The sequence below is a fragment of the Melopsittacus undulatus genome, chromosome 4, assembly GCF_012275295.1.
Source record: "Melopsittacus undulatus isolate bMelUnd1 chromosome 4, bMelUnd1.mat.Z, whole genome shotgun sequence".
Taxonomy (NCBI): Eukaryota; Metazoa; Chordata; class Aves; order Psittaciformes; family Psittaculidae; genus Melopsittacus; species Melopsittacus undulatus.
In genome coordinates this window covers 99,540,546-99,553,848 of record NC_047530.1, presented here as the reverse complement: position 1 = coordinate 99,553,848, position 13,303 = coordinate 99,540,546, and the positions used below count along the sequence as shown (strand labels likewise).

Genomic DNA, 13,303 nt, shown 5'->3' with positions numbered 1-13,303 from the left:
TCAACACACAGATCTGAACATTATCAAATCTCACTCTGCAAGTTTATGGCCATGTCAGACCTACTAGTACCTAAGAATTTACTGAAAATTCAGTGCCCACAAAGGTACTATCTACTTAAATGACTCACTTATGTCTGTACAAATCTGATTAGATGTTATGACAATGAACATTCAATTTAATGAGGATGAGAAAAAGATGGTACTCTGGGCTTTTCTCTCCCTTTGTTCATTTTCATCTGTGAGGACCGAGTGTATTTTTATTTTAACTGTATATTTAGACAAGCTACAATTCTTATGCCAAATGTCAGCACATAGAATTACTTGAATGACAGACTCATGCGCATCTCACAAGCCCAGGGCTGATACTCAAAAACAGGATAGAATGGGATAGGAGAGGAGGGCTCACTCAAATTTTTTAACTTTCTCTGTATCTCTCTCCTTTGAATCAGATCCTTAAGAGTCACAGAGCAGGCTTATTCCTTGACAGGTTTAAACCAAGATCTTATCAGTTCTAGAATCCTGTGCTAACAAAAAAAAAAATGCATAAATTCAGAAAGTGACTGGAAGGTATGTTCCCAAAGACTCAGTAAAAAATGAAGACACTACTTGTGACACTAGAAGTCCCTGAGCTGCAAATCACAGCATGATGTCTTCTCTCATGCTCTTTTCTCAGCTGGCTCCTGGTGGAGTCCTGGACTTGATGGACATGTACAGACTTAGACTCCTAGTGTGACTGTGCAACTCTATATTAGCTCTAGGGTCTCCCCAAGCATAGCCAGACAGAAGCATCATTACATCAGGCCATAATATGCCTTTCAACTCCTATTTGCATCATAGGAAAATGGGACAGGGAAAAAAAATTAAAACACCTCCACAATGAAGTATGTAAAGTAATTTCATTTCTATCAGATTGTTTACAGCAGTTCTTTATTGAAATTAACATATATGGTTCTAATAGAACCCCGTTTAACATTAAACTCAAAATTATGACACCTATACTATGGTATATTGTTAATATATTTATTGAACTCTTTAAAATCAAATGTAGTACTTAGTTGTTTACTGCCTAAATTAAAAATTGAAGCTATTAAACTAGCAGAAGTAACAGGCTACTAGAATTTGCTGAAAAGATAACACAAAATGTAACATCTGTGGCCTCTTCAAACTGGAAAGGGAATACATTTTCTTTTTATTTACTCAACTAGTTCAGCATATCCAAATTTGAGAAGCCATCTGGAACTTAAAGATCAGGAATGTTTGCTCTTCTTTATTTTTCCCACCCTATTAAAGAGTTAGGAAGCGGACTTTACTTGTTCAGAAATTCTGAAGGAGATTATAGTCAATTAAATTCACTACCTAAAACCAGTATTTTCATTACTCAGTAAATTACTTAGTTCAAAATGTAGTTCAAAAGATGTGCTTTTCACTTCTGCACCAAGCATATTTAAACAGGTTTAAATATTAAAGTAAACTTTTGGTTTATACATTTTGAGTTCTAATTTCCATTCAAATGCAGCAATGATCACACAGAAAGTATTAAGTATCATCTGGTAAATATTAAATTTTCCATTCATTATTATCTTACATAAAAATGTTCAATTATGAAATTGAAATAAATGCACACCAGGCTGAAATAACAGCATGAAGATATAGTGTATCATCTTGACTGGCAGAATAGCATAAAATATAGCTGTAAATAAACATGTTTCAGATTTGCCAACCAATAAGAGGCAACCAACCTTTCTCTAGAAAAATGCAAATGGAAAATAAGATTAAAGCTGATTACCTAAAGCTTCCTGCTGACTGATTAGACTGTGATTAAAATTGGTGAATTAAATCATTACGATTGGAGTTTTGGGGGATAGAACTGGTGAATAAAATCAATATGACCTCTGAGAGGTCTTACTGGCTTCAGCAAGTATTTTATTCTGGTGAATATACACAACAGCGATCACTGAAGTCAGTGAGGCTATTCAGATAAGCAGTGATTTCAGATCACCTCTTTTGATGGGGAAAAACAATTTTATTGAATTTATATTCATAAAACCAATTTTGATCAATAAAGTTAGCAGGCACAGATGATGGCCCCATTAATAAGCAAAATGTAAATAAGAATTTGCTGCAGACTTTAGCATCAGCAAAACTGGGCTTCTCTGTAACTGTTTCTTGGTCATGTCTTTTACCTTGAATAGCAGATCAACAGATTGCTTTCTTTAATTTCAAAAGTAAAGAGGAAGAAAATTTTGATGGTGGAATCCTTCATCGCAAAAATATTCACATTATTACTCAGTGGAGAAGGGAACTGAAAGAATGCAGTTTGTCAGCATCACTGCGTAATTGCAGTACATGGTTGGGTAGGTAACATGCATTGCAATCTGTGTATAACTAAAGACAGAAGTCCACTGGATGTTTGCAGTTAGAATCATCCAAAAGTTTTGTGGAGAAGGACTGGAACTCTGGAAATTATGAAGCAGAATTCAGAAATGTGACTGCCTTAATTTTTTTTGCATTAAGTATCCCAAAAGATCACACCAGTTTCACTGCTCAGAAACTGAGAATTACTGAAATGCTTTCTTAGTGTATTGGATTGATCCCCCTGGAAATTGAAAACTTGGTGATTCCAAGCTGGGTAATACAAGCTCCTATAAATTCCCATCCTAGCATACTTCCCATGCAGCCTTGTGGATCAGTATCCCTATCAGCAAAAAAAAGAGAACTGTATTCCCTTCATGTTCAGCTTGACCCTTTGCTCCTTTGATGACTGTAAACAGCAGACTGTTACATCCAGTTTATTAAAACTATAAACCACAGCACTGAGCAACCATCAGGAAGTTAACAGCTATCAATTACTAGTGGCCTGGGTCCTACCAGCCACTGATCTGTGTAGTTAACCCCTGTCCCTAAACAATCCTACTGATTACAACCAGGCTTCACATGGAGAAAAAATTTGCTTCTGCAACTTGTATTTGTACATGAAACAGTGACCTAGAAGAGGAAAGTTGTATACCTGCAACCCTTATGCTTCATCAGATCACCACGATTTAGGGCCTTAATTTGAAGGAACTATTCCATTTTGACAGGAACAGCCCCACCAGGATTCTCCCAGCTTTTATAAATAATGAAACAGAGGAACAGATTGCTTGTTTAATTTAGTACTGAAGAATATTATCTTTGCTATTTTAGCACTTGAAATTGCCTCATCACTTGCCTTGGGCACACACAAAACACATTGTTTGAACATTAGTAAAATTGTAGTGAAATACTGCAGCTGTAATGGGACTTCCCTTCAGAAAGGAGAATAATGTGAAATCTGGAGGGTATACCAAACAAACCCCCAAACCATGACATTTAAACATTTTAAACAACATCCAAATAATTCCTGAATATTTCAGGGGAAGACTAATTCTCGTAATCAAACTGAAAAAGTGTCAGTGCTCTTTACTTGGCCCACAGAAAACCACTAGAACTGATATCTTGCCTGAGCTTCAAATCAGCTGCTTAAATTGGAAAGGCTCTTATTTTTCCTACTCTTCCTCTCCTCAGTTTCATGACATTACTAAGACAATGTCTCCTCAACTTGGGAACATCTCGAAGGATTGCCTCTGCTATTGTTCACACTCAAGAGTATTGCCATGTAGTAGCAGAAAGCAAATTAGAAGGATCATTGTGGTTCCTGACACCCTCCTACTAGGTTTTGCTTAGCAGTAGTGAAAAACAACAAGATTTTCTATACAGGTTTCCTCCTTCTCTTTGAGCAGTACCAAGGGCTTGCGAGCTGCAGCCATAGGATGACAGTATCCTATTTAATAATTATAAGGACAAGAAACTTCACTTCAAAGAACTTCTGTTTATGTAGTGCTCATAGATCACTCTGGATTGTTACACTGAATTTATTTTACTGGAACAAACCACTTGATCATAAGGCACTGAGGTTTCTCAACTAACTGCTAAATTAAAGCCCAAGTTTTTAAACTATCAGAAGGGAAAGCGTTCAAAATACAGTCTTCTGATCATTTGGCAGCTTTATGTTTCTGCTAGTCAAATTTCACTCTAAGGCTAAAAATGTCAACTGTTCTTACTGAGTGAAACACTCTGATTTGACAGAGTTCAAATCAATAACAAAGAACACATCAGACTAAACTGGTAAAATCACATTGATATGCTGTAAAGGATCCCTATTAAACAAAAAAAGTTGTGAAACATTTACTTAGGTGAGTTGATGGCACTTCCCTGGTCTACAATCCATATTTCAGCAAATAAGTAATCTTTTTTAATGTTCTGGCAGCAGCTGACATCCCAGCAGCCCTTCAGAAATACTAATGAATCAAAACCTGTATATTAAGTTGAAAATGTGCTATTTTACAAAGGGAAAGTTTAAACAAAATTATTAGTGAGGACCTGAAAGCTGATAACGTTGTGTTTGTGCAAATAAACACAGACTTTGACTGAGACCTGTAAAAAATACCAGGCTGAAGAAACAAAGCGAGTGATCACAAAGCAGAGGGTAAAGAACTGGAGATGCCAGCTCTATAGTTAGTCCTCCAGCTAGTTCTCTACATAAAATAAAGTGTTCTTGTAGATGGATTTCTTACTACCATGCTTGGTTTTACCTATTTCAGATAATTTTTAATTCTATTCAAAATATTACCGTCTTCATCGATGATATAGTACTCTGATCATCTCTAGAGAGCTTTAGGAGTGCAGCTACTTTAGATGAATTCACCACAAGCTCAGCATTCAGGTTTCTGCATTCCTCCACGAGATACTTTTCATTTTCATGAGACTTCTTCAGAAGAGTATGGAGCTTCCCATATTTTTTTCGGAATTTTTCCAGAGCTTTATCTCCCTTAAGCTGATTGATGACGTCTTGGAAGTCTTTCTCCAGTGCTTCAAATGCACTTTCATCTAGATATGGTTTGTAAAACTGAATGAAATAAAAGAGATAACAAATAGGAGGAATGGAACATTTCACAACCCCATGTCATGGCTTAACCCCAGCCTGCAACTAAGTACCACACAGCATTCACTCACTCCCCCCCATCCCAGTGAAATGGGGAGGCGAATCAGAAAAGGGTAAGATAAAAGAACAGTTTAATATTTGAAATAAAGTAATAATAATAATAATAATAAAGAAAAAAGAGAGGAATCAAACCAAATACACACAACACAATTGCTCACCACCCCCTGATCAATACCCATCCTGTACCCAAGCAGTGACTGATGGCTCCCAGACAGCTCCCCTCAGTTTCTACACTAAGCGCGACTCTCTGTGGTATGAAATATCCCTTTGGCTAGTTCAGGTCATCTGTCGTGGCTGTTCTCCCCTCCCCATTAGCAGAAGATGAGAGACTGGAAAGTCCTTCATTTAGGGTAAGCACTAATGTGGAACAACTAAAACATCACTGTGTTATCAACATAATTCTCATAGTAAATCCAAAACACAGCGCTGTACCAGCTACCAAGAAGAAAATTAACACAGCTGAAATGAAGACACCCCAGAATATAAAAAGACAAGATACTGAATGTGTAACAGCTGCTAAGAAATCGTAACAAAATTTTATGAAATAACAGTTCTCTTACTAGCATATGATACACATATTGCAGGCTATTTTTCAAACAGATCTCCCCCGATTTTACTGAAACATCTTGTGCTTTAACAGAATTGAGTATCATAACTACTTTAAAGATAGGGCTATAAAATATCATTGTGATAGTGTTTGTGTAAGATGTCAACTATTCAGGAAGCCCAGTATTTTAGACTCAATTCTTCCCAGTTCTCTACACCTCAAGTCTGATGACTTTATGCTTTCTGTGGAGACAGTGCCAGCAAACCACTCGCAGATAAGCGTGTCTGAAAGCTCCAGTAATGCCAGTGCATGCCAAGCCTTCCTCTGTAGGAACTCATAGTATTACAGAATCATAGCACAGTTTGGGTTGGAAGATCATCCATTTCCACCCCCCCTCTCATGGGCAGGGACACCTCCCACTAGACCAAGTTATTCCAAGCCCTGTCCAACATGGCCTTGAGCACTTCCAGAGATGGGGCATCCACAGCTTCTCTGGGCAACCTGTGCCAGCACCTCACAGGGAAGAATTTTTTATCTAGCTCAGTTCTAACACCAGATTTTGCCAGCTTTGTTGATGGACACCAAGTTCCACCAATATTTTTCAAAACAGCTTAAAATAAGCCTCCATTATAGCCTTCAAAAGAACACAATCATACCAAGAGGCAGCAGTATGGCACCTTCTTTGGAGTTAGCATGATCTGCTAAGCAGCAAGGTGAATCAGCCCAGAGGATGCATTATGCTGCCACAGGTACATTGCTGCCATTACTCAAGCTTGATCAAAACTGACTGCAATGTCTCTATACTGTGAAATTGAAGTCTAGTTGTATCTTTACAACCATACCTCTGAGGTGGACTCACTTGGGTAGGCAAATAGATCTGGTGGTGCTGGCTGCAGAGGTATGGCAAACCCATCTCACAGAGGATGGACAATGAGATGCACAGCTCAGCCTTAGAAATTTGCCCTCATATCTGCCCCCCACGAAACAATAGACTGCTATTTCAAGAATGATTCAGGCCTTACCCACTAATTGAACATAAACAGTTTAAAGGTGGGAATTTTCAAAATTAAAAAAAGTCTAAACCCAAACCAACATGTTTATTTCATGTTTGGGAGGAAAGGGAGGGGGATATATAAGTTCATGCTACCTGAAATACCTGGGATTAAAAGGGTAAAAACACACCTTTACAATTGAAAGGTCATACTATGAGACACATTGAGGCATTGGTTACAAATCCCTGATCCCTGCCAGGGCCCTGATTTGAGGGATTGTGTTTTTTCTGTCAGAACTTCAATGTAAACTAGCAAAGGCAACCTGAATGTTAAACCCCGGGCTGCTGCAGGCATGGAAGGGCAATCTGCCTGACATGGACAAAGCTTAGTGCGTAACCCCTCCAAACCTGCTGTGATGCTCACAGCAATTCATTTGGGCTGCTTCTTATTTCACTTTCCTCCCAAGCATCAATCCTTCAGTTCTGACCTCGTTTACCTTTGTGATCGTAATTGATTTTAAAAGAAGAGCAGTAGCAGCATATGGGGCTAGGGAATTACACCCACAATCTTAAAAGCAGCAGGTGTTACTACAATTTAAGTGTTACTACTGCCTTGTACCAGTAGTACATTACTCCTGTTTTGAACACAGGACATAACTGAGCTCTGCCCACAGAACTCAGCACTTAAGTATGGTACATAGATACAGATGGTACACAGACAATGTTGTTGGGCTTATTCAGAGGTACAAAAGACAGGCGGGGAGAGGGGTGAGGGGCTCACCTGAGCCATGCTGCCGGCGGGCAGCGGGCCGTGAGGACGTATGTCGCGACCGGGGCCGGAGGTACCGCGGACTGAAGCCGTGTCGCGGTATCGTAGCAACGGCGGCGGGCGGGGCCGGGCGGGGCGGGCCGCTGGGGCCCATGGAACCCGGAGCACGGTTCGGGGCCCTGAGGGTTCCGAATAGCTGTTTGGAGAAGGACGTCACACGTCCCCTCAAGGCACGGGGGTAGGCAGGGTCCTGTGGAAGGTGATGACAGAGGGTTTGTGTCGGTTTGGGTCACAGATTGTGTTTAGAGCATGGTTTCTGCCATTTAGTTGCACCTATTAACACTAGAGTGTCTGTGCAGTGATTTTGTACAAAGCACAGAGTAAGGACAGTGGGTCTGCACTTCCAGAGCTGTGCTAAAGCATCGGCTGCTCTGCTCGCTTTGCTGCCAGCTAACACCTGAAATAGCTGGGCTTATCTCTATGGGGCCACAGTTTCATCTGATAGCTTTTTTAGAGCAGGGAATGTATTGTACCACGTATACACTTCCGAGCAGAATGGATGTTAGTTACGACCTTAAAGTACCATTCAAAACTAATAACGATGGCAAAAAAAACCTTCTTCTTTTCCTGGTTTAATGGAGCCTGAATTGTAGCACTTCATTTTAGTGATTACATGGCAAAATAGGCAATTTCAAATGGATGCTTTCAAATGGTCTGATTTACCATCAGAACTGAAGAATCACAAATACTTTCTAAAATATTTGCTATATGTATGATTTAATTTACAAAATATCCTACACACTGAAACATAGTTCCAATCATTTCAAAACGTGCTTCTAATAAAAAAAAAAAAAATAAAGTTCCTTTTCTAAGTTTTGAACCCTTCTTTTTCCTCATTTCTGTACTGATGTTTCTTATGAAATAAAATTACCAGGAAGATGAGCATGATAAATTCCTTGATTCTAGGATTTCAGATTCTCAAGAGGACCAAACTTTCACACCTTTAAAATAAAATAGCTGCAAGTGTAAAGAAATATCATAGAATCATAGGGTAGTTAGGGTTGGAAAGGACCTCAAGATCATCTAGTTTCAACCCCCCTGCCATGGGCAGGGACACCTCACACTAAACCATATCACCCAAGGCTCTGTCCAACCTGGCCTTGAACACTGTCAGGGATGGAGCTATCACAACCTCCATGGACAACCCATTCCAGTACCTCACCACCCTAACAGTAAAGAATTTCTTCCTTATATCCAATCTAAACCTCTGCTGTTTAAGTTTTAACCCGTTACCCCTTGTCCTATCACTACAGTCCCTAATGAATAGTCCATCCCCAGCATCCCTATAGTCCCCGTTCAGATATTAGAAGGCTGCTATATCAAAGGTATGATTTTAATGTTGCTATCAAAATACTGCTGGAGGAAGTGGATATGCCAGAATTACCAAAAAAAAATAATTATATGATAAACACAAACCCCTTCACTTTCACATGTTGAGTATGTAACCCTGATATTTATTATACTCTTTCTTATGGCTTTAACAACAAAACAGGAGTGGAAAGTTACGAAGGGTAGTAATTACCTTTTGTGCTTTAGATTCATGCTTGTGCTTCTGATTAACAGTACAAATGTGCCCCAAACCAATACCTATTTATTCCCACAAGGCATTCCCATGAGCTTCCTGATCTACTTGGAAAGTATCCTTAGTTATTGCCAGGGGATTGAACTAGATGACCTTTGAAAGTCCCTTCCAACTATTCTATGAATCTATTCTATTATTCTATTCTATGTTTTTCAGACTTCTGGTGATTTGTGTCCTGTGAGACCTTCTAAGGGTGACTGTAAAGGCTGGTCTTCAAGACAAGTGCCATTTGAGCTAATTTCAGTCAAATCTGATAAGTTCACCATCATGGTAGCTGCACCTCTATCTTCAGTGCAGACATAGTAGGGTGACTGTGTTAGGAGTCTGTAATAAAGTCGTGCTAAAGCCTTTTTTTGATAAGCCAGCCACCATGCCCTAAAACATCACAACTCACACTGTATAGGTTTAAGCACAACCAGGACACAAATCTGTTACAAGACTCAGCAAACCTACAGAATGTCTCAGCAGGTTCACATCTGAGGAGCTGGTCTAACATCAGGGCTTCTGACCTTAGCAAGTATTTTCTGTAGCCTGGGACCATCAGGAAGGTGGAAATAACCACAGCAGCCATCCTGCAATAGTGCTGTGACTGTCATGGCTGTAAATGATGCACTCATGTCATAGAGTAAACCTCTAGACAAAGTGAAGCTCCAGAAGTGGAATCACTTTTTAATGCCCCCTTTTAAGCTAATCCTACATTCCTAGTTCTGGAAAACCTTTTCTGCTAGTCAGTGCAAAAAAAAACCCTCTTACAGCCACAAAGGAAGGGGGGAAAAAAGATAAATCACCTTAAAAAAAAAAAACCCAACAAATAAATCTCCATTAACAGCAGGGACAAGGCAGACCCAGAAAGTTTCAGTTCATTGAAAAGGCTGTTATTTATTTCCCTGAGTGTCTGACTGTTCAAGAGACACCCGTACTGTATGGTAAACAAGCAGAACCACCTGCTGCATGAGTGAGTTTTGCATCAGTGGGATATGTTTGTGTTGTACAGAAAGGGTTACTAGAGAAGAAATGTTTGCTCACTGATTTATTTGAGATCACAACCCCCTGGCAGTTAATTTAATGCATGTTTTAAACTGTAGTGGCATGAAAATGATAAGCCATCGCTTCCTGACTGGAAGGATTTATGGGCTACTGCAGAGGTATAAATAAATAGAGTCAAATCTCATCATAACATCACCCAGGAGAATGCAAGAAATTGTAGCAAGTACCATGACAGTACATGTCTTCTGGACAGGGTAAAATGAACCTTGTGAACACTGGAAGGTAACAATAAGAACTGATAAAGGAAAGCTCGGGGAGGGGGGGGAGGGGGGGGGAGGAGGGTGGTGATAGAGTATGTTCCTTGCACACCAGGCTGTTGTAAGGATGCACATCGCTAGGTGGCACCCCACAACCACAATGGTCTGATAAACTGCCCCCCCCGGGAACTACTTTTAGCCCTGTCAAGCTTTTCTGGTTTAGAAATGTGTTACAAATGTTAATTACTACTTGAAGACACAATGGTTGGGTGAACATGTGTTCATGGATTAGGTCCTCTGCATATAATTTTTCTCAGTTTACTCAGATAATATCATCACTGGGAGATTGCCACTAAGGAAAGCAAAATTTGTCAATTTACTGACATTAAAATAGAATTTTATATATATTACTACAGATATAATACGTACGTACCTAACTGCAAGTCTTGTAATTTCCCCAGTGATATGTAAATCCATTACAACTTCACAGCCTCAAACACCGGTGATGCTTCAGACACTGTCTGTGGGCTGATATCCTGTGATGTACCCTGGAAGCCAGTCTCTGTTACATCACTTTTGCAGTATTAAAGGGAACAAGAGATTACTAAAATACTTGTTTTTCTCCAGTGACAAAGAAATACTATGCAGTCCTCGATTACTTAATTATCTGATTTTTTTACTACATCATTTTTGAACATCCTCTCCTCCTGTTATTCTCCAACTTAATGACAGTTTTATGTGAACAGTCATTCAGTTTAAATTGGATTGAGGCTTTCTACTTTGCTCATAAAGATCATGCAACAGATCTCAAAGAGCTGTAACCTTTGATCACAGACAAGGACAAGGGGTAATGGGTTAAGCTTAAACAGCGGAGGTTTATATTGGATATAAGGAAGAAGTTCTTTACTGTAAGGGTGGTGAGGCAATGGCATGGGTTGCCCAGGGACGTTGTGAATGCTCCATCCCTGGCAGTGTTCAAGGCCAGGTTGGATGAAGCCTTAGGTGATATGGTTTAGTGTGAGTTGTCCCTGCCCATGGCAGGGGGGTTGGAACTGGATGATCTTAAGGTCCTTTCCTACCCTAACTATTCTATGATTCTATGTCTTGCATGAGAGTTGAGCCAATGATCTCAAGAGGAAGAAACATTACCATTTCATAAAAAGTTAAATCATTTTAATTAATAGAAACACCCAAATAAAGAGCTCAGTTCTGAGACGAAAGCTAAAGTTGACAAGCAGTTTGCATATAATATACAATTACATGCTCTACATAAAAAATAAAATAGATGAGAAATATGGAAAGCAGCTAAAATTAAGTCAGTAATCCTGGAACTAAACTGGAATTGTCATTCCCCAGAATGGTTTGAAACTGCAGAAGTTTTCTGTTACAGTTCTTCCTCCCAGTTCTGCAACAAGGGTTACAATGGCCTGCCATGCCTGTGAAAAAAATTCTCCCTTTTACCCTTCTCCCAGGCAAACACAGGGATTCTCAAGACTGGAGGAAAAGCAACACTCTGTGGATCCCCATCACCATTACTTCCCACTGCGGCTCTTACCACCAGCATTATGGTTTATGCTATTAATCTGACCTACAGCTTTGGAGAGTGACATGGGGAGTGGGGGGGGGGAACTCTTCCTCCTATGTATTGAGGCATAGTCTGCTAGAAGTGACCTCCTCCCATCCTGGCTGCCCAGCATTATTACTCCTTAGAAAGGTTATGATGGAAAGCCTACAAGGTAACACGAACACACTTGGTGCTCCACAGCACTAGGATTTCTTCAGTGGACTACTTCCATTACCTGCTTACCAGTTCTGATCCATGGCTGTCTTCCCAATCATGAACATTTGGGTATATTTGAAAATGAGCTTAAAATATGTCTTATGACACATGTTCATTAGACAACTTTCCCCCATGCTTTCCATCAGCCTTTCAGTTTCAGCAGCAGAATCCAGGCCCTAATCTCTGATTCCTGTTTCCCTGTTATTCTTCACCCTTTTAATTCTCAACCACCAAATCTTCCCTAGCTGCAAATTTGTCTGTCATCTTTTACTGCTCGACACTTGAGTCCTCTAGGAGGAAAAGGCTACTAAAAAAAATCTTAATACCCAAGGAAGGCTATAGAAATCACAGAGATTTAAGATGCTTATAAGGTCAGGTGTAATGGGCTTGATGGAGACACCATATGGGGAGCTGTGAGGAGGTAACTCCATCTCCCTGCAGCTTCCTGGCATGGTAACTATGAGGTGTGAAATATTCATGGGTGCAGAGGAGTCCCCTGTTCCCTTCTCTCTTTGGTTTGCGCATGTTCCTGCTGTGTTGGATCGCACTGAGCTGTACCTGTTAGAAAACTGTCCTGCTGCAGTCTCCCTTAGGCTTACATAAACACTTGCAGTCTAAAAGGCCCCAGCAAGACCTGACTCCAGCAAGATTATCATTCCTGCTTTCTCTGTGTTAAATGTTAATGTGATCCCTCTTTGTGCTTCAGGTTGGTAGCCATCTCTTGTGTTCCTTGTGAAGGGGACAGCTGGAAGCTGTACTAAAACCTGTTTCACTGCTGCCTCTCCATGGCCTCTCTATTGTATCCCTGTTCTCTTTGTAGGTCTTGCAAGATGACTTTTTTATTTACTGCTCATAATAGTTAAATGAATATTGCTAGTTTTGTAATGGCTTAGAAATACTAGTGGAAAGAATAAAACAATTCCTCTGTCTTCTAACATGTCTGAAAACAGCTGAGAAAGATTCCTAGAATTTAACACTCAGGCCAAATCTTGATATTGTCCTGTTCCTGCTGATGGGATCTGAAGAGTTCATTTTAGAAATAATATTATTATTATATCTCTTTTCTGCTGCAGTAGCAGTCACATCACAGAGCCACAGATTACGTCCCAGCATGAGAGGAACTGTGATACTGTTACTCCACTGGTCACAGCTTCAGGTCCTGGCCAGCATCTGAGTAAGGCTAGTGAAGCTTGGCTTATTATCAAATAAATTACTACCTTTAGCAAGATAATGATCTTAAGCCTTCTGCAGTGCAGCGATACTCAGACAATGAATCATGTGCTGGAGCTGTCAGGATATGTGCTTCTAGC

General features: G+C 39.9%; 1 protein-coding gene across 1 annotated transcript in view; it reads right to left on the bottom strand.

The window, feature by feature from the left end:
* The window catches only part of CFAP58 (cilia and flagella associated protein 58), a 70,701-nt gene that overhangs the window by 54,723 nt on the left and 2,675 nt on the right, over positions 1-13,303 (bottom strand). The window contains exon 2 of the mRNA XM_034061348.1: positions 4,649-4,924. Within this exon, the coding sequence (XP_033917239.1) occupies positions 4,649-4,924 (276 nt within the window). The remainder of the gene's footprint in view (positions 1-4,648; positions 4,925-13,303) is intronic.